A 24134-nucleotide genomic window follows, 5' to 3' on the forward strand; every position below is an offset into this window, starting at 1 on the left:
AAATATTTAAAATTTTTGCACACTGAACTCCAAAATAAACCAAATGAAAATGTGACCAATATGCCGTGAAGAAAACTTTTGCAACAAATATGATAAAGCGCAAAGCTCATAAAATAAAAAACAAAGCAAAACTGATAAATGAGCAAAGGAAATACACGGATGGAACGCAAAAGAAGTACAAATGGCTTCTAAACATTTGAAGAACTCTGGGATCTCTTTAATAGTCAAAGAAATGCAAATTGAAACAAGGTAAAATTTTTGTCTAACAAAGTGGAAAACACTAAAATAAGAATATTCAAGTCAATGGGGATGTGACACACACTGCTGTGGGACTGGAATTGGTATTAGTAAAACAGCAGTTTGTCAATATGTTTAAAGGTAACAAACTTTTTCATAAATTATGAACTAGTAAATCTGACTTAAGACAATAAAAGAAAATACAGCTAAAATCTATACCCAAATACATTTGCAGCAGAAAACCTGAAAACAATTTAAATGCCCAGTAGTGTGGAAATAAGTAAAATTAGAGTACTCTACACAGTAAAATAATATGCAGCCATGAAAAATATTTATAGAGAATTTGGGGAGATATTATATATGATATACCTATTTTTAATATATATTTACTACATACTATATATAAATAAATAATGTGATAAATAACATACTTTAATGTTAAATAAAAGCAAAACTCAAAAATACATGTATAGTATAGCTCAACTACATAAAACAATATATATAAAAGGAGGAAAAAACCCAGTAAAATGAAAGCAACAGTTAAATCTCTTGTTTGTAGGATAGTGGATAATTTCATTTCTCTTATCTACTTATTAACAAATTCTCTGTAATCAATATTTATGCTTTCAGAATCAGAAAGGTTTATTTTTAAAAATAGAATACTAAGTTCTACACCAGATTATAGCAAATAATGCATCTTATTTATATTTCACATAAAAAGGGATAATAACAGAAAGAGATAGAAATTAAGGTAAAAACTTTATTGGTATTTAAAACTGCCATCAAGTTAAAAATTAAACAAATTAAAAAAAATTAAAACGACAAACTTAAAACTTTACTGAGTAAGACCCTTAAATATTCTTTATGCACAAAAGTATACTGAAAACTTATTTAGTCTGATTTGATCATTCTGTCCCTAAAAAATGGAGACCATTAATAAAATACTATGGAATGTATATACTAAAATTATGTTCCTCTTCCTCTCTTTGCCCCTTGAGTACAGTACCTCTAGTATTCTGAAAGTGGCCATGCTACCAGGAAACATTTCGGTCTTCAGAGGTCCTTTTCTATGCTCTTCATAATCTAGGTTGGTAAAATCAGATCCTGCTTTGCCTTGCTTTTGTGACAAACCAGAAGTTTTCTTATTTTGATTTTTTTCTTCAGGCATAGTAGGGCAGTGTATTCTTGAGATACAATTTGCAGCATTAGTTTTCACATGATCCCAAGACACTTCTCTCGCCTTGTCTTCAGTTTTTTGATCAAGTGGAAGAATTTCAGGAAATTCCCTCAGCAGCCAATTACGATCTTTGAAAAACTTATTCTTATGAATCTTGTAAAATGTGTCCCAATATCTACTAGCTTCAGTCTCATACTTCACTAAAATAGAGAAAAAAAAGAGATTTACATTACTATGAATTATATTTACTATTAGTTACTATTTTAATATCTATATATATTTAATAATTATATATTGCTAAGCATATTATATACTTAATTTATCATTAATAACAATTACATTTACTATTGAATAACTAATATTACAATAACTTTTATTTATCTGATGATTTTAAAAAATTTTTATTTATCTGATTTTTTTTAACCTCTTAAAGGCTAAAACTACAGAGGTTTAATTCTCTCAAAATGTGTCAGTGTATGGGGTATCTAGTTCTACCCCCATAAATCTGCTTCAGTCTTAACAGTTTAGCTGATAAGATTTTGTGAGGAACATAATCATTGCAAACAACTTTCTATAGTCTAATCTTGGAATCTTAATAATCATGCTTCTACCAATAACCTGTGTGGTTCTTTATTGTCTTAGAGAAAGAACATCCCATTTTTTGTCTCTACAAGTGCAGTTTCAACACCACAAATGTCTGTGTAAATTACTAATCAGACAGCAAATTGTGGAATTATAAATGACATAATTTTAGAGCTGGAATGGTCTGCTGACACCATCTATTTCAATGCCCTTGTTTTGCATTTGAAGAAAGTTCAGTACAGACAGCTGAACCCACTTGTTCCAGGCCCCAGAGCTGTGGCACAGGAGAGCCAGGACTGAGAATCTAAGGGCCATCCCACAACGCCATTCTCCCCCCACCTCCAGAGACATCTCTTCCCTCCTGACATCTCCCAACATGAAGCCTTAAAGAGAACTTCTGATGCCTCTTAAAATAGATATGTGTTTTGTGATGCTATTACTTAGATTTCCCTGGATCCCCAAGTCAGGGTTAGGCCAACAGTTTCAGGGCTTCAGGAAATTTTGAGTTTTCTGTCTCTTCCTATCTGTACTTTAAATTAATAAAATAGTTAATTTACTCATTCATTCAACAAACATTTGTTGCATGCTATTGTGTACCAGGCCTAATCCCTAGGCCTAATTCCTGGGTCAGGAATACTTTTCACCCAGTGTAGACAGGTCATGTTTAAAGTACTGTCAAAGAATGAAAAAGCCTTTTATTGACATAGAATAATTTCCAAGATTTGATGTCAGGTGAAAAAGCAAGGTGTAGAACAGTGCATATATTATACAATCATTTGTGAAAAAGAAAAAGAACATGTGTTTGCATATACCCACATACATGTATGCATATACACGTTTGCTTGCATATGTACAGAATACTTCTGGAAGGATAATCACATAATGAGTAACAGAGGTTGCCTCTAAGAAGGGGAACTGAGGTGCTGGGAACCAGGGTTTGAGGGAGAATACTCATTTTAATTTTTTTTTTTAATGCTTTGCAGAGGGTGAGAGGTTGTTGCAATGGTCAGAGGTTGTGCTGATGGTGCCCTATCCTTGGCTCAGGGCCTCCCACTTCCCTTCCTCCCCGAGGTTGCTTGAAAGGGACCCTGCTCCTTTGAAGCCCTATCTCGCGCTGTCAAACGGCATCTTCGGTCTGCTCCTGCCTCCTCCTCCCCGCAGTTTCTCTGCCCAAGAGAAGGAGGAGCCAACGACCTGCCTAGACCAGTCATCATACTTGCTGCCAGGCGTGATGACCCCCTCCACGGGCTGCACCTTCTTGTTCTTGGACAGGACGGAGCACAACTTGTAGGAGACCTCGATGCCTTCCACTGGGACATAATCCCCTTTCACGTTCGAGATTTGCAGGAAGATGCAGGGGGCCACCGCCGGCCGGCGTAATGAAGCCATGGCCCTGGGATCGGCAAAGCATTTGCAGACGCCCCTGGAGACCTGGCCTTGCGAGGCCTGCACCGTTACCGACAAGGCCCTTGTGCAGAAAGTGGGCGGCTGGTTGGGGACCACGTTGCTCAGCACGGGGGATGGTGAGTGCTCGCGGGTCTGTGGGGCATCCAGCAGCCTAGTGGCTGCGTGGGTGGGGGGCTGTGGTGGTGGGAGAGGAGGCTCAGGTGACAGGGCTGACCTTGCCTGATCAGCTCAGCTGGGTCAGCTGCTTGGCTCCAACTGGGAGAGCAGAGCTGGAGAGCCTAACTTGAATTTTGACTGATGTGAATTCACTATCCAGTCAAAAAATAAATTAAACGAAAATAAAGGACTCTTTTTCCCTCATGATTTTAAAGAAGCCCTTAGCCTCAGAACCAGTAGTTGCCTGCATTTAGGTTTATCTTTGTTCATAAAGCCCTGTCTGAACCTCTTAATGTTTTCCTTTTCTTCTTTCCATTTTTATCTTTATGGCCTTGTACCATGGATCTCCACCCATCTGGCCACAAGACTTCCTTCCCATCAAGGCTGAATGGTATCTGGCAGCAGGACTGCTATAAAGACAGAAACTCCCAACTGTATTTCAGGGCTGAGAAAGTGGATCTCTGTAACAAAAGAATTACATTATGTTGAAGTCCAAAACACATGTTCACATCTGCACTAATAGAAGGAAGCCTATTTATGGTTCATCTAAAAGTGTTGTAAATTTATCTTTAATATAGTTCTATATCTACTATTAAAAACAGGAGTGTACCTGATACACTGTGTATGAAATAAAACAACATTCTGAAAATGTGATTAAGAGGAACTAGAAAACTGTTAAATTTTCCCAGGGCCTTCACATGCCTTTTGTCTTCTTCCTTTACCTTAAAACCTCTCTCTGTAGCTCTCTTTGAAACTCACTTCAGGCTGGTAAAATATTCTCAGCCTAATAAAAGGCAGCTGTCTAAGAAAATCTATAAATAGTCAGATCTCTAGTATTTGAGTTTCCAGTACTAAGTTTCTTATGAAGTGAGTTTGAACCGTAAGTATCAGTAACTAGAATGTATTACTACACCTTGATTAATTCATGGGAATATTCCCTAAGGAATTAACAAGGAAGGGACAGGTAAGGAGTAACTTGGAAAAAAAAGATGTTCACAGCAGTATTATTTATAATAGGAAAAAGTGGGAAAGAGCTCAAATGCCCAACATAGGGATGACTAAGTAAACTAAAGCATATCAAAACAGGGTAACCTTATCTAGCAATTAAAAATTAAAGGATAATAATGTTAAGAGAAAACAGTCATCATGTAGAATGGTATATAGGCTGGTTACAATTCTGTAAAATATATTTTATATTCATTCATAATAATCAGATGAAAAACTGGAACCATCAAATTTAATGGTAACAATTTAATGATTATTAGGTAGTTCTTTCTTTTGCAAAATTTTGCCTACATCTTACACAAAGATAAAGAATCTTAACTGAATTCTTCATTCAACTTGCCTAGTTTCTTCATCTGATAAGGGGTTTAACTAGAACATTTCTAAAGCCTTTTAAACTCTAAAAATTCTATGTACTTTCCTATTTTTTTAAAATTTTATTTTGAAATAAATTGAAACTTACAGGAACAGTTGCAAAAAAAATACAGACCCCATATATAGAACTCCAGCATACCCCAACCCCCTCCCCTGCTACCCCAATCCACCAATTTTAACATCTGTCACACCATCATTTCTTTCTTTCCCTCCCTCTCTCCCTCCATCCCTCCCTCCCTATCATCCATCATCTATTGCTCTGTCCCCTGAACATGAGAGCAAGCTGCACACATCTTTGAACAAACAATATAATTCACATATACCTTTCCCATGGACAAGAACATTCTTTTATGCAATCCCATTAAGCGCAGCTAAGAAGTTCAAGAAATTCAACATTGATACAAAGCTTACATTCTATATTTCCTTTTTGTTTTTTTTCTTATGTCCCACCTGCGTCCCTTTGAGCCTCCTCTCCTCCATCCTCAGATCCCAACCAGGATCATCCTTGGCATTTAATTGTCATCTATTTAGACATTATTTTCAATTGTGGAAACATATATACAGCCTAAATCTTCCCATTCCAACCCCTCCCTAGCATTCCATTAGTGGGATTAATCACATTTAGAATGTTGTAATGCTCTTTCCCACCATCCATTACTAGAAATTTCCCTTCACCCCTATCTCTATGGTCATATTCTCTGATACTTTCATTATGTTTACCGTGGGGCTTAAATTTAACATCTTAAATCTACAGCAATCTTGTTTTTCTTTGATACCAACTTAACTTCAACAGGACATATAAACTATGTTCCTATACTCCATCATTCTCCCACCTTTATGTAGTTCTTGTCAAAAATTACATATTTTACATTGAGTCCAAAACCACTGATTTATCATTACAGTTTAGGGATTTTAGATCCTGTAGGAAGTAAATAGGGGAGTTACAAATCAAAAATATGGTAGTATTGGTATTTATATTTACCATGTGATCTTTACTGGAAATCTTTATTTCTTCATGTAGTTTCAGTCAATTGTTTAGTGTCCCTTCCTTTCTGCCTGCTCAACTCCCTTTAGCATTTCTTATAGGACTGATCAACTGGTGATGAAGTCCCTCAGCTTTTGATTACCTGGGAATGTTTTCATCTCTCCCTCATTTTTATCCTCTGGGTGTTTGTGAATTCTCCAAGTCTCTGATGGTTATTGACTTCTATTTGTATTCCATTGTGGTCAGAGAATGTGCTTTAAACAAATTCATTTTTTTTTTTTTTTAAATTTATTGAGGCTTGTTTTATGTCCCAGCGTAAGGTCCATTCTGGAGAAAGGTCCATGATCACTAAAGAATAATGTGTGTCCCAGTGACCTGGGATGTAATGTTCTATATATATCTGTTAAAATTCTCTATATCTCTCTCTCCTTTCTTTGTTTCTCTGTTGGTAGGGCTCCCTTTAGTATGTGAAGTAGGGTAGGTCTTTTATTAGCAAAATTTCTCAGCATTTGTTTGTCTGTGAAAAATTTAAGCTCTGCCTCAAATTTGAAGGTGAGTTTTGCTGGATAAAGTATTCTTGGTTGGAAATTTTTCTCTCTCAGAATTTTAAATATGTCATGCCACTGCCTTCTCACCTCCATGGTGGCCACTGAGTAGTCACTACTTAGTCTTATGTTGTTTCCTTTGTATGTGGTGAATTTCTTTTCTCTTGCTGCTTTCAGAATTTGCTCCTTGTCTTCAGTATTTGACAGTCTGATCAGAATATGTCTTGGAGTGGGTTTATTTGGATTTATTCTATTTGGAGTTCGCTGGGCATTTATGCTTTGTGTATTTATATTATGTAGAAGGTTTGGGAAATTTTTCCCAACAATTTCTTTGAATACTCTTTCTAGACCTTTACCCTTCTCTTCCCCTTCTGGGACACCAATGATTCTTAAATTCAGACGTTTTATTTTATCTATCATATCCCTGAGATCTGTTTCGATTTTTTTGTTTTTTTTCCCCATTCTTTCTTTTATTCTTTCATTTTCCGTTCTGTGGTCTTTGAGGAGGCTGAGTTGTTGTTCAGCTTCCTCTAATCTTGTATTATAAGTGTCCAGAGTCTTTTTGATTTGGCTAACAGTTTCTTTTATTTCCATAAGATCTTCTATTTTTTTATTTACTCTTGCAATTTCTTCTTTATGCTCTTCTAGGGTCTTCTTTATGTCCTTTATATCCTGTGCCATGCTCTTCTTCATGTCCTTTATATCCTGTGCCATGCTCTCATTGTCTGTCTTTAGATCTTTGATTAATTGCGCCAAGTACTGTGTGTCTTCTGATCTTTTGATTTGGGTGTTTGGGTTTGGGTTCTCCATATTGTCTGTTTTTATCATATGCTTTAAGATTTTCTGTTGTTTTTGGCCTCTTGGCATTTGCTTTACTTGATCTCTAATTTGTCAGAATTACAGCTTGGTGGTGTACACTTTCTCTACCTAACCAGCAGATGGTGTCCGTGAGTCACCTATTCCCCTCAAGTCAGTTCTCCCCAACTTTGTCTTTGTGGTGTGTGGGGATCTGATTCTTGTGGGGTTCAATTGGTGCACTAAATTTGGGTGTGTTGTTGGTGCTGTCTGCCCTGAATGTGGGGCATGTGTCTGAGCAGTTAGGGAGTCAGGGCAGCTTTAATAATCAAATCTCCCAGGTGTTCCCGGAGATTTAATGCTGTTGCAAGAGACTAAGCCTTCATTTCAGTCTTGCCACAGATTGTCTCTGCTGCTGACCCACAAGTCCTTGGTATTGGCGTAGGGTCCCTGGGATTTCTGAGCGAGTCCCCCTTCCCAGACGTGCTCTTCCAGGACCTCTGCTGAAGGAAGGCCGTGCCATGTCACAAGTGTGTGCCAGCTGCCAGGGAAGCCCTGGGTCGCCGGGCCTTGCAGGGGCGTTCCCAGCCCGCTTCAAAGATGGTTGAATGGGACACATTAACTTCTCCTTTTTCGCACAGCTCTGCCCTCCCAGCTCTGGGACAATGAGCTGTGAGTGCACTAAAGGCCACTGTCCACGGCTGATATTGTGGCGTGTGCGTGGTGCTGTGGGAAAGACTCCTCGTCACACTTGGTGTCTTGACGCGGCTCTGGGCTGTGGGTCCGGCCCTGGGTAGAAGTGTCCCCAGCCTGTTGGGGAGATGGTTGCAAGGGGCACGTTTTTTTTTTTCCTTTGACTCCCCTCTGCTCCCCTGGTCCCGAGATTCAGCAGGTGTGGGAAGGTGTATCCTCCAGCCAGACCCTGAGGTGTTGGCCCAGCCCGCTCCTGCTGTGCTTCACTGTGCAGATCTCCCTGTTGTATCCGCAGCTGCTCCCAGGCTTTTTTTTTTTTTTAAAGAACTAGTCCATCTCCAAAGGAAAGCCCACTGTTTCCCCACACCTCAGGGCAGCCACTGGACTTTCAGCCAGCTCACTGACTCGTTTCAGAATGCAGACTCCCAGTTTCACCAAATGCACAGTCCCTGTGTATTTAGTAGACTTTGTCTGGCTGGTATATCACTGGAACTGGTGTTCTGGGTCACTTTCTGGTTTTAATCTAGTATTTTTTATGGAGGTGTTTTTTTGCCCTGTCTCACCTAGCCACCATCTTAGGTTCTCTCTGTACTTTCCTATTAAACCCCATGAATTTATGTAGAACATTAAATATTATCAGTTCTATAAACTACAAAATCTTAGATCAGACTGCTATTTTAAACATGGGCTTATGCTACTGTTTTAATTTCTACAGTTTATAAAGAAAATGAATCTAGTGAGGTGACTGCTATCTGATTCAAATGCCAAATATATGAAGCAACTTAATTCAACCCTAACCTACCTAATCTTTAAAAATGACCTGATTGCTATTAGAAGACAATGGTCAAAATCTGTTAATATAAACACTTTCAAGACCCCCCCTTTCAAGTGTCTCCTACTCAGGAATTAGGAGAAAAAAATTAAACAACTACATAAATCATTATACCAGTAACAACAACATTAAAAATAACAACATTTATTGTTTATTATGTGCCAGGCACTATGTCAAATACTTTACTTGGATTTTTTTTTTTTCACTTAATCCTAACAATATCTCTGAGATAGGCATATTGTTATTCTAATTTACAGATAAAGTAATTAAAGATCAGGGGGATAAAAAATTTTCCCAATTTTCCCTGGCTCTGCTTCTTACAGCTGGGCTGTAACAAGCAGAGCTCGGCCCTGAACCAAATCTGTTGGACTCTAAAGCCCTTGCCCTCAACCATTATACTATACTGCCTTCCTAACACAAGGTCAGTATTAACCCCCTCCAAGATATCTCTGAAAATAATCTGTTTTTCTGATTTTGTATTTTTATCTCAATTACAAAGCATCAAGTTGAAATTAGAACTCCAGTGTGATTTCTAATCAGTATAAGCAAATTGTAAATCTAATGCCTAATGGAGTTAACCTTCATTAAAACACATCAGAAATATAGAATTAATTAAACCTCATTCTTAGAATTATATAAAATATAAACTATACAAGGTTATATGATGAAATGATGATGAGTAATGGAAGCATAAACTGTTCCCAAGAATAGACAGGTTTGTAGGACTGAGACAGAACCAACAGAACCAAGAAGTAGCACCCAGGATGGACTGAGTAAAGGCTGAAGGGCTGGAATTTTTTTGCTACTTAAGGTTGTGCTTTCAGCACTATCTCCAATCAATGCTAGTAACTCCATAGGTTCAGCTTTTAAGACCCCAGAGGAGCTCAGTTAAACTCATCATAATTATGATTATGTGACAACAAACACTTTCAGTGTATGATTTAATTTCCTGAACTGCAAGAGCCTCTATGATAACAGAGGAATTGGAAGAGTTAATTCTCTGACCATGAGTGAAAAATTTGGTCCCAACTTACTGTTAACTCACCACAAGTTCAGATCAACAATGATGAAAGAATATAGTATGGAGAAACCTGTCCTTCATCTTGTCTAACTGACCTTCTAAAACAGATCTATTAATGATAAATTTTTCTTGGAGGAACATTTTTTTCCTTTTCCTTTACTAGGTTACAAAGTGTATATGCCAGTGGCAGGAAAAGAGATGCAGTGATCTGTTTAACCACAGCCCGATGAAACAACTTCTCAATTATTCACTTATTAAATTCAGAACTGCTGAGGGGAAGAAGGACTGTAACACACTAACCATATTTAAGTATTCAGAATTCACCCTGAGTCACACTGAATATCACAATTAAGAAATTGAATTAAACCATTTATGTATCTCTGACATATATGATATGATTAATATGAATTATGAAAATTTATTCTAAGTTGCTATGTAACCAAAAGCAATTTAAAGTTATTTTTGCACATCAATTACGCAAATACCTGAACTTTCAAAGTTGGAAATTTCCACGTGCCACTGATAAAGTTCCTTGTCTAATAAAGGAGGACTCTAAAAGTTTTGAAATTAAAAGTATATTTCTGAGAGCACTGCATGCAGTTTTGAGCAACCAAAGCAGACTTATAAGCAAGTACCCTAAATTTATCAGCATATACTTTAAGTTTCTCTTTTTCTCTTCAGGTGGTAAGGTATTAAGAAGGTAAGATATAGTTGAGATTCACTATTCTGCTTGACATAATGACATAACTCATCCTAGGTAGGTAGTTATTTACAAGGGTATTTTAAACTAAAAATAGCAGCTGCTTTTGTTATTAGGTTTTAAAAACCCATTACATTTGCTAAATAACCAGCTGAGATATAACACACTGGAGATGTTTTCAGGAAATTATAAAATATAATCATGTTAACTAAAAAACTGCCAAATGTATCTTTCTCATTTCTCTGAATTAACCTATTTTTAAAAGATATTTGGGCTATAATAAAATTTAAAAGAAATGACCAAAAGGAAATGTAGGATTAAAAATTGTTAATCTGGTTAACCTAATTGAAAGAAATATTGCTAATGAGCACCTGGAGGCTATACATTTTCATCAGAGAAATGAAATGTCAATCGTTCCTTGGCAAAAGACTATATTATCTGTGACAGATAAGTTCTTATTCTCAGAAACAGGAGTGTATTTCCCAACTTCAGTTCTCATCAACAGCTGAGACAATAGGTGGGAAATGGGAAATGGGAGTGACAGGAGAAATGATATAGAGACCGAAAGAAAGGTGGAGAATTGGCCAGTGCCAGAGAACAACCAGTATTTCCTCCCAGTGGCATTAAATTAAGTGAGATAAAAATCAATAGGCAGTGCTTTAGCTGTACAATAATCTGCATATGGAATACTTTGTGTAGGAGAAAGCTGGCTCTTTCAAAGTTAGGTCACTGATAAATAAGAAGAGATGGTGATTAATAGAGAACCATATCAAAGCTTCCTTGGTGGTCTTGTAGTTTGGGAGCAGAGCTTTTAAATGGATCTATTCACCTTGACCCATATTCATCAGAGGCATCAAGTACCAAATCATAAGCCTTGTCTATGGCTTCTGCAGCCTAGTAGGTCTATGATCCTTAGCAGAGATTGGATTGAGTAGCTGGGTAGGTCTTTACTCTCACTGTAATGTCCCATCACTCATCATAGTTTCTCAGAACAAAAGTTTTCTTTCTTTGCTACCCTCCCAGCAGCCTCAGCACTGCTGCTCTGTTCCACCGTGGTTAAATGTGATGAAACAATCACCCCCATCGTGCTTTCCTCTCCCTGTATTGGTTCCCTGACACATGTGAACTCCACCGAACTAAGTAATGTTAAGGGTGGGGTGCAGAGAGGACCCGGTAGAAACCTCTACCACTTTGAGTCATTTAAAAATGCAATCTTTTGTTCTGTGTCTCCACAGCAGCCAGAAAACCTGCTCAGAAAGAGACTGGGACATGCTAATAAGAACATCAAATGCTTCAAAGCAGTATCATCATTCCTGCTTTTCCTGCTTCTAAAGAAAGAGGCCAGTCACCACCTTGCTATTTCAGTCACACTGTGATTCTGTGGAAACTGTCATTTTCCTTTACTGTAGTTTCCAAGGCCTTAAAATAACCTTCTCATTAGCTACGCTCAAGTTCATTGTTAACATAAATAGGCCAAAACAGGCAGCCATGTACAGAGCACTGTAGGAACATTATCAGCACTGCTCATCTATTCATGTTCTAAACAGAAATATTCAAAAGAGGGTGAAAAAAATCTTTGGTTTCTCATATTATCAGGACATATATGATGGATAATTTTTAACCTCTGGAAATGAATTAAGATGACTGGTAACTTTTAAATTCAGTTTAGGCTTGACTCTGTTACATCCAGGTGGCCACTAGCGGAACCTTGAGTAATGTGGAAAATATGTCTGTGCAGCTGCTGGCAAAGAAGCAGTTATACTTCCTCAGAAACAGTGTGACAGAGTTCCTGCAAAGGAATGTGACATTGGCTGATTTGCGAGTAAGAGAACTGCCACTGGTATGCACCCTCAAATCCAACCCCAATGCTCCCTAGCCACATCTCATGCTAGGACTGCATGGCCGGAGCTCATAAAAATAGAATGGTTCCACTGTGGATCAGGTGCTCTTCTTTCCTGTCCATCCTTTGGGACACATCAATGCTTAAATGAAGGAGAACTAGCTCTAAAGAATAGCAACTGATGCCAGAGGATAAGACAGGTCATCATTGCCCTCTTCATGGCTAATGAGGGCTGGCTTATTATATCAGCTCAGTTTCCACAGCTACCTTTTCTGAAAACTTCAGCCTCAGACTAAAATCACTAGAATAGTAGTTACCTACCAGTGGGATTAATGATTTTCACAATGCTTGGCTTCCACAGAGGAATGCAAACCTCTCTCCCCGGGGAGTTTCAGGACAGCTGATCAATCTAGAATCAAGATTCTATCTCAGAGTTGGCAAACTTTTTCTGTAAAGGGCCAAATAGTAAATATTTTGGTCTTTGTGGGTCATATGGTATCTGTTGCAACTATTAAATTCTGTGGTCATAGCTTGAAAGCAGCCATAGACAATAAACAAATGAGTGTGTTTGTGCCCAATAAAACTTTATTTATAAAAACAAGCAGTGAGCAGGATTTGACCCATGGGCCATAGCTTGCCAACCCCTGATCTATCTAATGGTTGCATCAGTGTTTCTAAAAGACCGACAGAAATGATGATGATAACCAAGTTGTTCTGGCAAAATTAATCTATGGCATTAGAAGCCAGAAAGGTGATTGCTCGTTGCAGGGGCTGAAGGGGAAATTGTTGTAACTGGGAAGGAGCATGAGAGAGCTTCTGGTTACATGCTAGTATTGTGTTTCTGAATGTAGGTGCTAGTTACATAGGTGTATTAGCTTTGTGAAAATTCATTTATGATGCCTGCAAATATGTATGTGATACTTCAATAAACTTGAAAAACAAAAAAAGAACCAATCTATTCTAAAGGAGAAGTCATTTTAAGAAAAACAAGATGGAAAATCCTATCTAGAGAGAGTATAGGGATTAAGCAAGGTATCTATAGGTTCCTGGCTTTATGGTGAGAAGGACATAGGCAAATTTTTTTAAAAGCAATTTTTGAAGGTCAGCAAGGCCTTACTTCAGTTAAAGTCTAAAGATCAAAGGCCTCCAGGAAAAGGGCCTAAATCTTCAATGAAACTTTATGTTTATCCTAAAAGACCAGCAACATTTTGATATGAATTTACCTTCTTCACTCAGTTTTTTAATTTGTTGACATTTTCTAGCAAGTAAATGCACAATAGCATACTGAAAAAAAAGCATAGCAAGACGAGAACTTTAAAGTTATATTTTCATATTTTGTTTGAAATGCTGTGTGTGTGTGTGTATGTCTGTCTGTCTCCCAGACAAAGCAGTAATACAACTACCAAAAGACCAATTATCGGGTGAAGACATAATTTATTTCATTAACCTTGGTCCCACTACACTGAAGAACTGGGCATTCTCTCGAATGGAACACATGAATTGGTACAGGAGGAAGCTAAGAACTCTCAAAAGTAATGACAGAGTAAGAGGGAAATAAAGTGTGAACTGAATCAGTGGAAGGTGAAACAGAAAAGCGCGGCTCCAGGAGCTAACATGTAGTGGGCTACCTTGTTCTTCTGGGAGGACTCGCACAGCTGAGTTTTCCTCTACTTTTTTTCTGGCTGCTGCGTCTTCTTCTTTTGACCATTGCATGTGATCCCTACCAAAAAATAAAATATCATAAAACATGTTTTATAATTGAAAAAGGCAGAAAAAGGGAGACAAGAGGGCACATCTTTCACTCTCGATTAGTCAAAGACAAATGGCACCAACTAATTCCATGTCAAATGAATATTTTTTGTCAGATGTTCCTTCTGATAGTGCTGGAACAGCCCTGGAACTCCTACAGATCTTCTTTATAGATATGATGCATGATTATTTGGGTGCTGGTACAGTTTGCTGTTTTATACTGTAAGTCAAAATTTATTTACCTTTTTTGTTACTTTATGAATAGGACATTCTTTAATTTTTTTAATGATCCCTTTATAAATCCTTGTATTCTAAAACTCTGCTATCAAAGAGATTTGAGTTTTAAAATATTTTGTACATGCCTATATTTGTCCTTTTATTAAAAAGTAACTTTGGATTTATTTTTCATATTAGCTACTTTAATTTCTGTAAATGGATTCATTTTCATTTAAATAATAGACTACTTTATGTGGCATAAAAGAAGGGTCATCTCTCCAAGATTTGGCACTTACTATAGGTATTTTTAGTTTCAGAATTTATTCTCCTCATATGCACAGATATTATTTTCTGTTGCAAAATATCTTTCTTGGAATAGAATCAGCATCTTTACACAAAAAAGGGTGTTTTGTTTTTACAAAGTTTACATTTCTTTTGTTGTATTAGATAAAGTTATAAATGAATGAAGCAATTCCCTGGAATAAACCATTTTTTTCTAAACAATAAAAAAATCAAATACCCTAAATTCAAGTTCCATCTAGACTATTGACAACTATAAGGAAAAAACCTAGCACTATTATCATATAATATTTGAAGTCATCTCATTGATGAGAAAGGGATATGTTATAAAATCCTCAGCGGTGCATCATTATGGTGATTGACAAACCAAACATTTAGCACAATCATAATTACTATAAAAGTAATTACTACCATTCATTATTAACGTGCCAGGCACTGTGCTAAAGTATACTACATACGTATATGTCTTACTTAATCCTTTCAAAAACAATTTGAGGGGGAATAATCATGCTCATTTTATATACAAAGAAACAAATTTAGTAACTTGCTCAAGGTCTCATAGCTGATAAGTGGCAAAACCAGAATTCACACTCAGGTTTGTCTCACTTTAAAGGCCAGCCTCTCAACCAGAGTTGTTATTATTACTGTACTAAGGCAGTAAGGGACACCAAGAGATTTAAGATGTAATCCTTGCTCTCCATGGGTATATATTCTAGTAAAACAGGAAGACGAATAAAAAGTAAATGATAATATAGTATACATGGTTTGCACCTGGTAAGTGGTTGTACAGTTAATTAATAGCAGCTGGGGAAATTAAGAAGGCTTAATGGAGGAGGTAAGTTTGGCCTCCGGTGAAGGGGACAGAAGGTGGGACAATTACAGATGTCTTTATAAAGCTGGGACTATGCACACAGCTTGGTTCTCTTGGGTAACCACAAATGAAGCTGGGAGCTGGGTAATGGTCAGATTTCAGAGGATCTCAAATGTGGAGCTGCACAGTTTATTAATGTGCAGGACACAATAAAGTGCAGGGACTGGAGGAAGGGAGACCAACTAGAGGTCACTGCAGTGGTCTAGGAATAATGAGTCTCATGATGGAGGTGACTGCGGGGGAAGTGGCGGGAAGACATCCTGAAGGAATTGTGGTTATAACCTGGAGATTAACTAGATGTTGGGGAGAGCGATTAAGAGTCAGAAATGATCCTGGGGTTTTTAAAACTGAGTTCTTGAGAAAGTGGGGCTAACAATGACAGAATAAGGAGCTGGTTTGAGTGGAATGATGATAAATGTGGTACTATTTTAAATCATGTTTAGGCCATCAGATATGACAGGGTATACCCCCAAGTGATCTGGCTATAGAAACACCACCGAAAAGTGAGGAACTGTTTCCTTTTAAGAAGGATCAAAACTAATATACTGAAGTCCCCAGGAAAAGCAAATGATTATTTTTAACTCAGAGTTTCACAGACATAAATTTAACCACCAATATTTCAGATAAAGCCTAATCATTTACAACCCAAATAATTATTACACAGCTTTGCCACTTGCTTTAAAAGTGACTGAGATTAAAATAGATTTTTGTTTTTACTTTATTTTAACATATGTACGCAATCCCGTATAATTTGGGGCTGGCAATTATACTTTATATGCCATCTATATAAATATAGAGAGAATACTATTACATGACAGCTTTGACATTAAAGGCAACAAGACATTTACTAAAAAAAACCAGTATTATTAAAGCTGGGCACAAGTTTCTCATTTACAATCTTCTACAACATACAGGAAAGAAAACAAAAGAATTCATTTCCCTGTAAAGAATCAAGCTGTGAGACAATGAGAGTATAAGTGCTCTTCAGCTTTAAGCATTTGTTTTAAACTGTTAGTTTAACTTGCTTCTTCCTGAGTATTTAATAGAGTTTAGTTTTTTCTTAAATTGCTCTAACTTCCTTACACTGTTCTTTATGTTGCTTCATTTTCTTAATGGCAAAGTGAAGGGAATATTATACCCTAAGCTCCTGCAGAACAGAGTTTTCCACTGTATGGCTACAGAATCCCCACAGAAACCTATAAAATGCTCCCATTGTATTTATGGAGACTTCCTCCAGGTCTGTGGCTTTACAGCAGTTTTTTATATTAGAAGAGTCTGATTCATATATACCCAAACCCAATAGCCAGCAATAAGGATCATTTATATTTTTGTAAGCAATAAATACAACTACAATAACTTTGAAGCATGAAGAAAAATAAATAAACTGAAAAATAATCAGGCACTTCACAACAACAACAAAAACCCAAGGAAAAAAAAATTGCTCATATTGTGTGACCCATGAATTGTACTTTTGTGGATTTCTCATAATGAAGTACTCAAAAGAACAGAGAAGTTAAATGTACAAAGATATTTGCTGAAACACTAGCCAAAATACTGGAAACAACTTCAGTGATGGGGAGTAAAAAAATTATATTAACTCAAAGGAATATTATGTAGATATTTACAATGATATATATAAAAGCTATGAAACATGGAAAGGTATATGAGATAACATGAAGTTAAAAAAATCACAAAATTGTTTATTGTAATTATGCATATAATTATATATAAAATTATATATATTTGGGTGAAGATTCTAAACAGTGAAATGAAAACTATTATGCTAGAATGGTGGAATAAGAGAGAATTGTTTTAAAATCCCCTTAACTGTTAGTAAAGCTGTTTCAACTACAGATCATTTTTTAAAAACCTATATTTACACACAAACTATATTGTATGCTTAAGACATATGATGGTCATTAAAACTTTAGTCCTCATCATTGAGGACTAAAACCTAGCAATAAAAAGGAAGATATGTTTTCTTTTAAAAAATTAAAAAAAGAGAATTGAGCAGAAGATACAAAATATACTTAATATTTTTCCTGAAAATTTGAATTTGAGAAAAAGAAATCTCAAACATAAAAGATAGGATTTTTGAGTAAGACAAATCTTCACAATCGTTTGTGATACTAGTCTCATAAGTTTTTGGTAGTCATCTGTCCTGTGACCTCAGTTCATATACACATATTTTTAAAATTTCCTATTCTATCTCTATGGTACAACTAAATGATAATTCCTTGCTTTGGCTTTAAGTTGATAGAACCAACAGTCTAAATAACTGTGCATTTGGTTGGGTTTGGAAAAGTTAAAACACACATCAAGTGCTCCATCTTGGGTATTTACATTTTTGAGGGTCCTACGTATAGAAAATTCTGCTAAATGTGGTGCTGCTTCCTGATATAATTTTTAATAATCCAAAACACCCAGAAAAAACTATGTGGATAGAATGTTTTCCAGTCTTTGTCATTAAAGTGTATGTAAAGGTCTCACTACACAACACAATTTAAAGACAAATTTGACAAAGGTATTAGGTGCAAGTGAATCAAAAATAAAATATTCTTAGATAAAAGGAAGAAATAGAGTTTATTAGTTTTCACCTAAAACTATTTACTCAATAATTCTTAATTCTATAACAAATTCATATTTATTACATAGTTCCATTAAGATAAAAAAAGGCAAAAAGTCTCTCCCAGAGAGCCTCTTTGTTGCTCAGATGTGGCTCTCTCTTTAAGCCCACTAGGCAGGTGAACTCACTGCCCTCCCCACTATGTGGGACATGACTCCCAGGGGTGTGAATCCTTCTGGCAATGCAGGATATGACTCCTGGGGATGAGCCTGGACCCAGCACTGTGGGATTGAGAAAATCTTCTTGACCAAAAGGGGGAAGAGAGATGAAACAAAATGAGGTTTCAGTGGCTGAGAGATTTCAAATGGAGTCAAGAAGTCACTCTGGAGGGTATTCTTATGTGCTATATAGATATCACTTTTAGTTTTGAGTGTATTGGAATGGCTAGAGGGAAATACCTGAAGCTGTCGAACTGCAATCCAGTGACCCTGACTCTTGAAGATGATTGTATAACTATGCAGCTTGCAGTGTGACTGTGTGATTGTGAAAACCTTGGGGTTCACACTCCCTTTATCCAGTGTATGGACAGATGAGTGGAAAAATGGGAGAAAAATTAGATGAAGAATAGGGTGGGATGGAGGGGATGGAAGGTTTTGGGTGTTCTTTTTGCTTTTATTTTTATTTTGGAGTAAGGAAAAGTTTCAAAAATTGATTCTGGTGATGAATGCTGTGAATAATTGATTACACACTGTGGATGACTATAGGGTGTGTGAATATATCGCCATAAAACTATATTAAAAAAAAGTAAATGAACAATGGGGGGGAGGGGAATGGGATTTTTGAATGTTCTTTTTTATTTTAATTTTTATTTTATTTTTTAGAGTAATGAAAATGTTCAGAGATTGTGGTGATGAATGCGTAACTATATGATGATACTGTGAACAACTGATTGTACACTTTGGATGATTGTATGTTATGTGAATATTCTCAATAAAATTGCATTAAAAAAGATAAAGGAAAAATTTTAAAAGAATTTTACTTATTTAAATATCTTAATACATTAACAGTTTTTATGTTTTGAATTTCCCTTCCTGTATTGTGCACACACACAAATATCTGTATATTTAGCTACAAAGCCTTAATTATGATTTTTTTAAATTCAGTTTTATTGAGATATATTCACATACCATACAATCATCCATGGTGTGCAATCAACTGTTCACAGTACCATCTTATAGTTGTACATTCATCACCCCAATCTATTTTTGAACATTTTCCTTACACCAGAAAGAATCAGAATAAGAGTGAAAAATAAAAAAAGAACACCCAAATCACCACCACCCCCATCCCACCCTATTTTTCTTTTAGGTTTTGTCCCCATTTTTCTACTCATCCATCCATACACTGGATAAAGGGAGTGTGATCCACAAGGTTTTCCCAATCGTAGTGTCACCCCTTGTAAGCTACATTGTTATACAATCGTCTTCAAGAGTCAAGGCAGAAGAAGCTAAGATGGCGGGTAGGCGAGACAGGGCAAAAAAACACCTCCGTGAAAAATACTAGGTAAAAACCAGAAGGTGACCCGGAATACCAGTTTCAACGATGCACCAGCTGGACAAGGTCTGCTAGAACCACAGGGGCCGTACACGTGATGAAACCAGGAGTCTGCATTCCAAAATGAGTGAGTAAGCCGGCTGAAAGACCCGTGGCCACACTGCGGTGTGGGGAAGCTGGGGGTTGGCGTTTGGAGATGGACTGGTTAAAAAAAAAAAAAAAAAAAAAAGGAAAAACCCAGGAGCGGCTGCAGTTGTGACAGTGGGAACCGCGCAGTGAAGCACGGCAGGAGCGGGCTGAGCCGGCCTCTCAGTGTCTGGCGTGGAGGATAGCCTGCTGCAGATTCCCTCACGCGGAGGGGAGAGCCAAAAGGAGAAAGAAACCCCGCTGCTTGCAGCTGGCTCCCTGGCAGGCCGGAGACACTCTTGCCCAGGGCTGTGCCGACAGCACAGAGCCGCGCCAGTTGTCCCAGAGCTGGGAAGGAGGAACTGTGTGTGTGGGGGGGGGTTGAGACGCCCCGTTCAGCCATCTTTGCATCAGGCTGAGAGCACCCCTGCACAGCCCGGCAGCCCAGGGCTTCCCTGGAGGGATGGCACGCACTTGTGACATAGCAGAGCCTTCCCTCAGCAGAGGTCCTGGAAGATCACAGCTGAGAAGGGGGCCCTCTCGGAAAACCCAGGGATGCTATGTCAATGCTGGTGGTTTGTGGGTCAGTGACAGAGAGGGTCTGAGGCAGAACTGAAATGAAGGCTTAGACTCTTGCAACAGCCTTGAATCTCTGGGAACACCTGGGAGGTTTGAATATTAAAGCTGCCCTGCCTCCCTAGCCACCCGGACACATGCCCCACATTTAGGGCGGACGGCTCCAGCAACACACCCAAACTGAGAGTTCACCAACTGAACCCCGTAAGAATCATTTCCCCTCATGCCACAAGGACAAAGTTGAAAAGAACTGACTTGAGGGGTATAGGTGACTCACAGACGCCATCTGCTGGTTAGTTAGAGAAAGGGTACGCCACCAACTTGTATTTCTGAAAAATTAGATGGGTATTTTTTTTACAACTTGAAAGAACCCTATCAAGCAAAACAAATGCCAAGAGGCCAAAAACAACAGAAAATCTTAATGCATATGATAAAACCAGACAATATAGAGAACCCCATCCCAAACACCCAAATCAAAATATCAGAAGAGACACAGTACTTGGCACAATTAATCAAAGAACTACAATCAAGGAACGAAAACATGGCAAAGGATATAAAGGACATGAGGAAGAACATGGCACAGGATATAAGGGACATAAAGAAGACCCTAGAAAAGCATAAAGAAGACATTGCAAGACTAAATAAAAAAATAGAAGATCTTATGGAAATAAAAGAAACTGTTGGCCAAATTAAAAAGACTCTGGATACTCAATATAAGATTAGAGGAAGTTGAACAATGACTCAGTGTCCTAGAAGTCCACAGAACAGAAAATGAAAGAACAAAAGAAAGAATGGAGAAAAAAATTGAAAAAATCGAAATGGATCTCAGGGATATGATAGATAAAATAAAACGTTCAAACTTAAGACTCAATGGTGTCCCAGAAGGGGAAGAGAAGGGTAAAGGTCTAGAAAGAGTACTCAAAGAAATTGTTGGGGAAAACTTCCCAAACCTTCTACACAATATAAATACACAAAGCATAAATGCCCAGCGAACTCCAAATAGAATAAATCCAAATAAACCCACTCCGAGACATATTCTGATCAGACTCTCAAATACTGAAGAGAAGCAAGTTCTGAAAGCAGCAAGAGAAAAGCAATTCACCACATACAAAGGAAACAACATAAGACTAAGTTGTGACTACTCAGCGGCCACCATGGAGGTGAGAAGACAGTGAGTGGCATGACATATTTAAAATTCTAAGAGAGAAAAACTTCCAACCAAGAATACTGTATCCAGTAAAACTCACCTTCAAATTTGAGGCAGAGCTTAAATTTTTCACAGACAAACAAATGCTGAGAGAGTTTGCCAATAAAAGACCTGCCCTACTTCAGATACTAAAGGGAGGCCTACCTAGAGAAACAAAGAAAGGAGAAAAAGATACAGAGAATTTTAGCAGACATATATAGAACCTTACATCCCACATCACCAGGATACTCATTTTTCTCTAGTGATCACGGATCTTTCTTCAGAATGGACCATATGCTGGGACATAAAACAAGCCTCAATAAATTAAAAAAAAAATTTGAATATATTCAAAGCACATTCTCTGACCACAATGGACTACAAACAGGAGTCAATAATTTTTCAATTGTAACTCCACTATTTACTTCCTACATGATATAAAATACACAAACTCTAATGACAAAGCAGTGGTTTTGAACTCAATGTAAAATATGTAATTTTTGACAAGAACTATATGAAGGTGGGGGAATGGAGGAGTATAGGAACATAGTTTATGTGTCCTATTGAAGTTAAGTTGGTATCAAAAGAAAAACAAGATTGTTGTGGATTTAAGAGGTTAATTTTAAGCCCCGCAATAAACCCAAAGAAATTATCAGCGAATATGACCACAGAGATGAAAAGTAGAGTATGGGTTAAGAGAAATGGGGGAAGGGGCAATGGGGAGTTAAGAAATGAGTATAGGGTTGCTGTTTGAGGTGAAGGTAAATTTCTAGTAATGGATGGTGGGAAAGAGATAGCATTACAACATTCTAAATGTGATTAATCCTCCTGATGGAATGCTAGGGAGGGGGTGGAATGGGAAGATTTAGGCTGTATATATGTTTCCACAATTGAGTAAAAAAAAAAAAAAAAAAGACAGTCTAAATAGATGACAATTGAATGCCAAAGATGACCCTGGATGGGATCTGAGGATGGAGGAGAGGAGGCTCAAAGGAACACAGTTGAGACATAAGGAAAAAAAAAAAAAAGGAACTATAGAATGTAAGCTTTGTATCAATGTTGAATCTCTTTTACTTCTTAGCTGTGCTTAATGGGATTGCATAAAAGAATGTTCTTGTTTGTGGGAATTGTATATGTGAATTATAGTGCTTGTTCAAGGATGTGTGCAGCTAGCTCTCATATGTTCAGAAGACAGAGCAATAGATGATGGATGATAGGGAGGGAAAGAAATAGCGGAGTGACTGCATGTTAAAGTTGGTGGATTAGGGTATCAGGGGAAGGGGGTCAAGGTATGCTGGAGTTCTGTGTATGGGGTTTGTATTGTTTTTGCAACTGTTCCTATAACTTTGAATTTATTTCCAAATTTAAAAAAATTTTTTTAAAAATTTAAAAAAAATTAAAAAAAAAAAAAGAGTCAAGGCAACTGGGTTGGAGTTTGGTAGTTTCAGGCACTTACTTCTAGCTATTCCAATACATAAATCCTAAAAAATGTTATCTGTATAGTGCATAAGAATGTCCACTGGAGTGACCTCTTGACTCCATTTGAAATCTCTCAGCCACTGAAGCTTTATTTTGTTTCATTTCGCATCCCCCTTTTGGTCACGAAGATGTTCTCAATCCCACGATGCCAGGTCCAGATTCATCCCCAGGAGTCATATCCTGTGTTGCCAGGGAGATTTACACCCCTGGGAGTCAGGTCCCATGTAGGCGGGAGGGCAGCGAGATCACCCGCAAAGGTGGCTTAGTTAGAGAGAGAGGGCCACATCTGAGCAACAAAGAGGCACTCAGGGGGAGACTCCTAGGCACAATTATAAGCAGGATTAGCTCTCCTTGCAGCAACAAGGTTCATAGGGGCCAGCCCCAAGACAGAGGGCTCAGCACATCAAGCCATCAGTCCCCAATGTTTGTGAGAACATCAGCAACAATCCAGGTGAGGAAGTCCAACACCTCTGCATCCTCCCCCAGCTCTTCAGGGGGGCCCCAAATATATACATAATTATGATTTTAAACTGCTATATAGGACTTGTGATTCTGGCCATGTGGTAGATTGAATTGTGTACCCCAGTTTGCACATGTTCTTTGGTCCACATTCTGCTGGGTCTGAACCTATTGTAAATAAGATTTCATCAAGATTTTATTTCAGTTAAGGTATGGCCCAACTGAATCAAGTTTGGCTTTGACTGGATTACTAAAATCCTTTATAAGCAGAATGAAATTCAGACACACAGAGAGAAAGCCACTGGGAGAAGCCAGAAGCTGGAAGGCAACAGAACCTGGAAGAGAAAGGAGAAGATGCCACCATGTGCATTGCCATATGACAGAGAAGCCAAGGACCATGGACTGCTGCAGCCAGTCCAAAATGCCAGTCTTTGGGGAGAAAGCATTGCCTTGCTAATGCCTTAATTTGGACTTCTCCTAGGCTCAAAACTATGAGACAATAAATTCCCATTGTTTAAGTCAACCCATTGTATGGTATTTGTTTTGGCAGCTAGGAAACTAAAACAGACCATGACTGAAGAATTGGTAATGGGCTTACCCTCCTGCTATAAACAATTACAAAACTGAATAAAATAAATGGAGCAATTGCTTTCAGACATTGAACTATACTCCAGGTAGTGCAGGACTGTGGCCCTTGAGAGAAGAGAA

The 24134-nt window shown here is 37.7% G+C and overlaps 1 protein-coding gene and 1 pseudogene across 1 annotated transcript in view; both read right to left on the reverse strand.

The window, feature by feature from the left end:
* Nucleotides 1-24134, reverse strand: part of METTL8 (methyltransferase like 8) — an 88266-nt gene that overhangs the window by 17829 nt on the left and 46303 nt on the right. Inside the window, exons 3-4 of the mRNA XM_037849949.1 lie at nt 13976-14067; nt 1244-1614 (exon numbers count right to left, since the gene is read on the reverse strand). Coding sequence (XP_037705877.1) covers nt 1244-1614; nt 13976-14067 — 463 coding nt within the window. The remainder of the gene's footprint in view (nt 1-1243; nt 1615-13975; nt 14068-24134) is intronic.
* LOC119544488 lies at nt 2787-11591 on the reverse strand (annotated as a pseudogene).

The sequence above is a fragment of the Choloepus didactylus genome, chromosome 9 (assembly GCF_015220235.1).
Source record: "Choloepus didactylus isolate mChoDid1 chromosome 9, mChoDid1.pri, whole genome shotgun sequence".
In the NCBI taxonomy this organism is placed as follows: domain Eukaryota; kingdom Metazoa; phylum Chordata; class Mammalia; order Pilosa; family Megalonychidae; genus Choloepus; species Choloepus didactylus.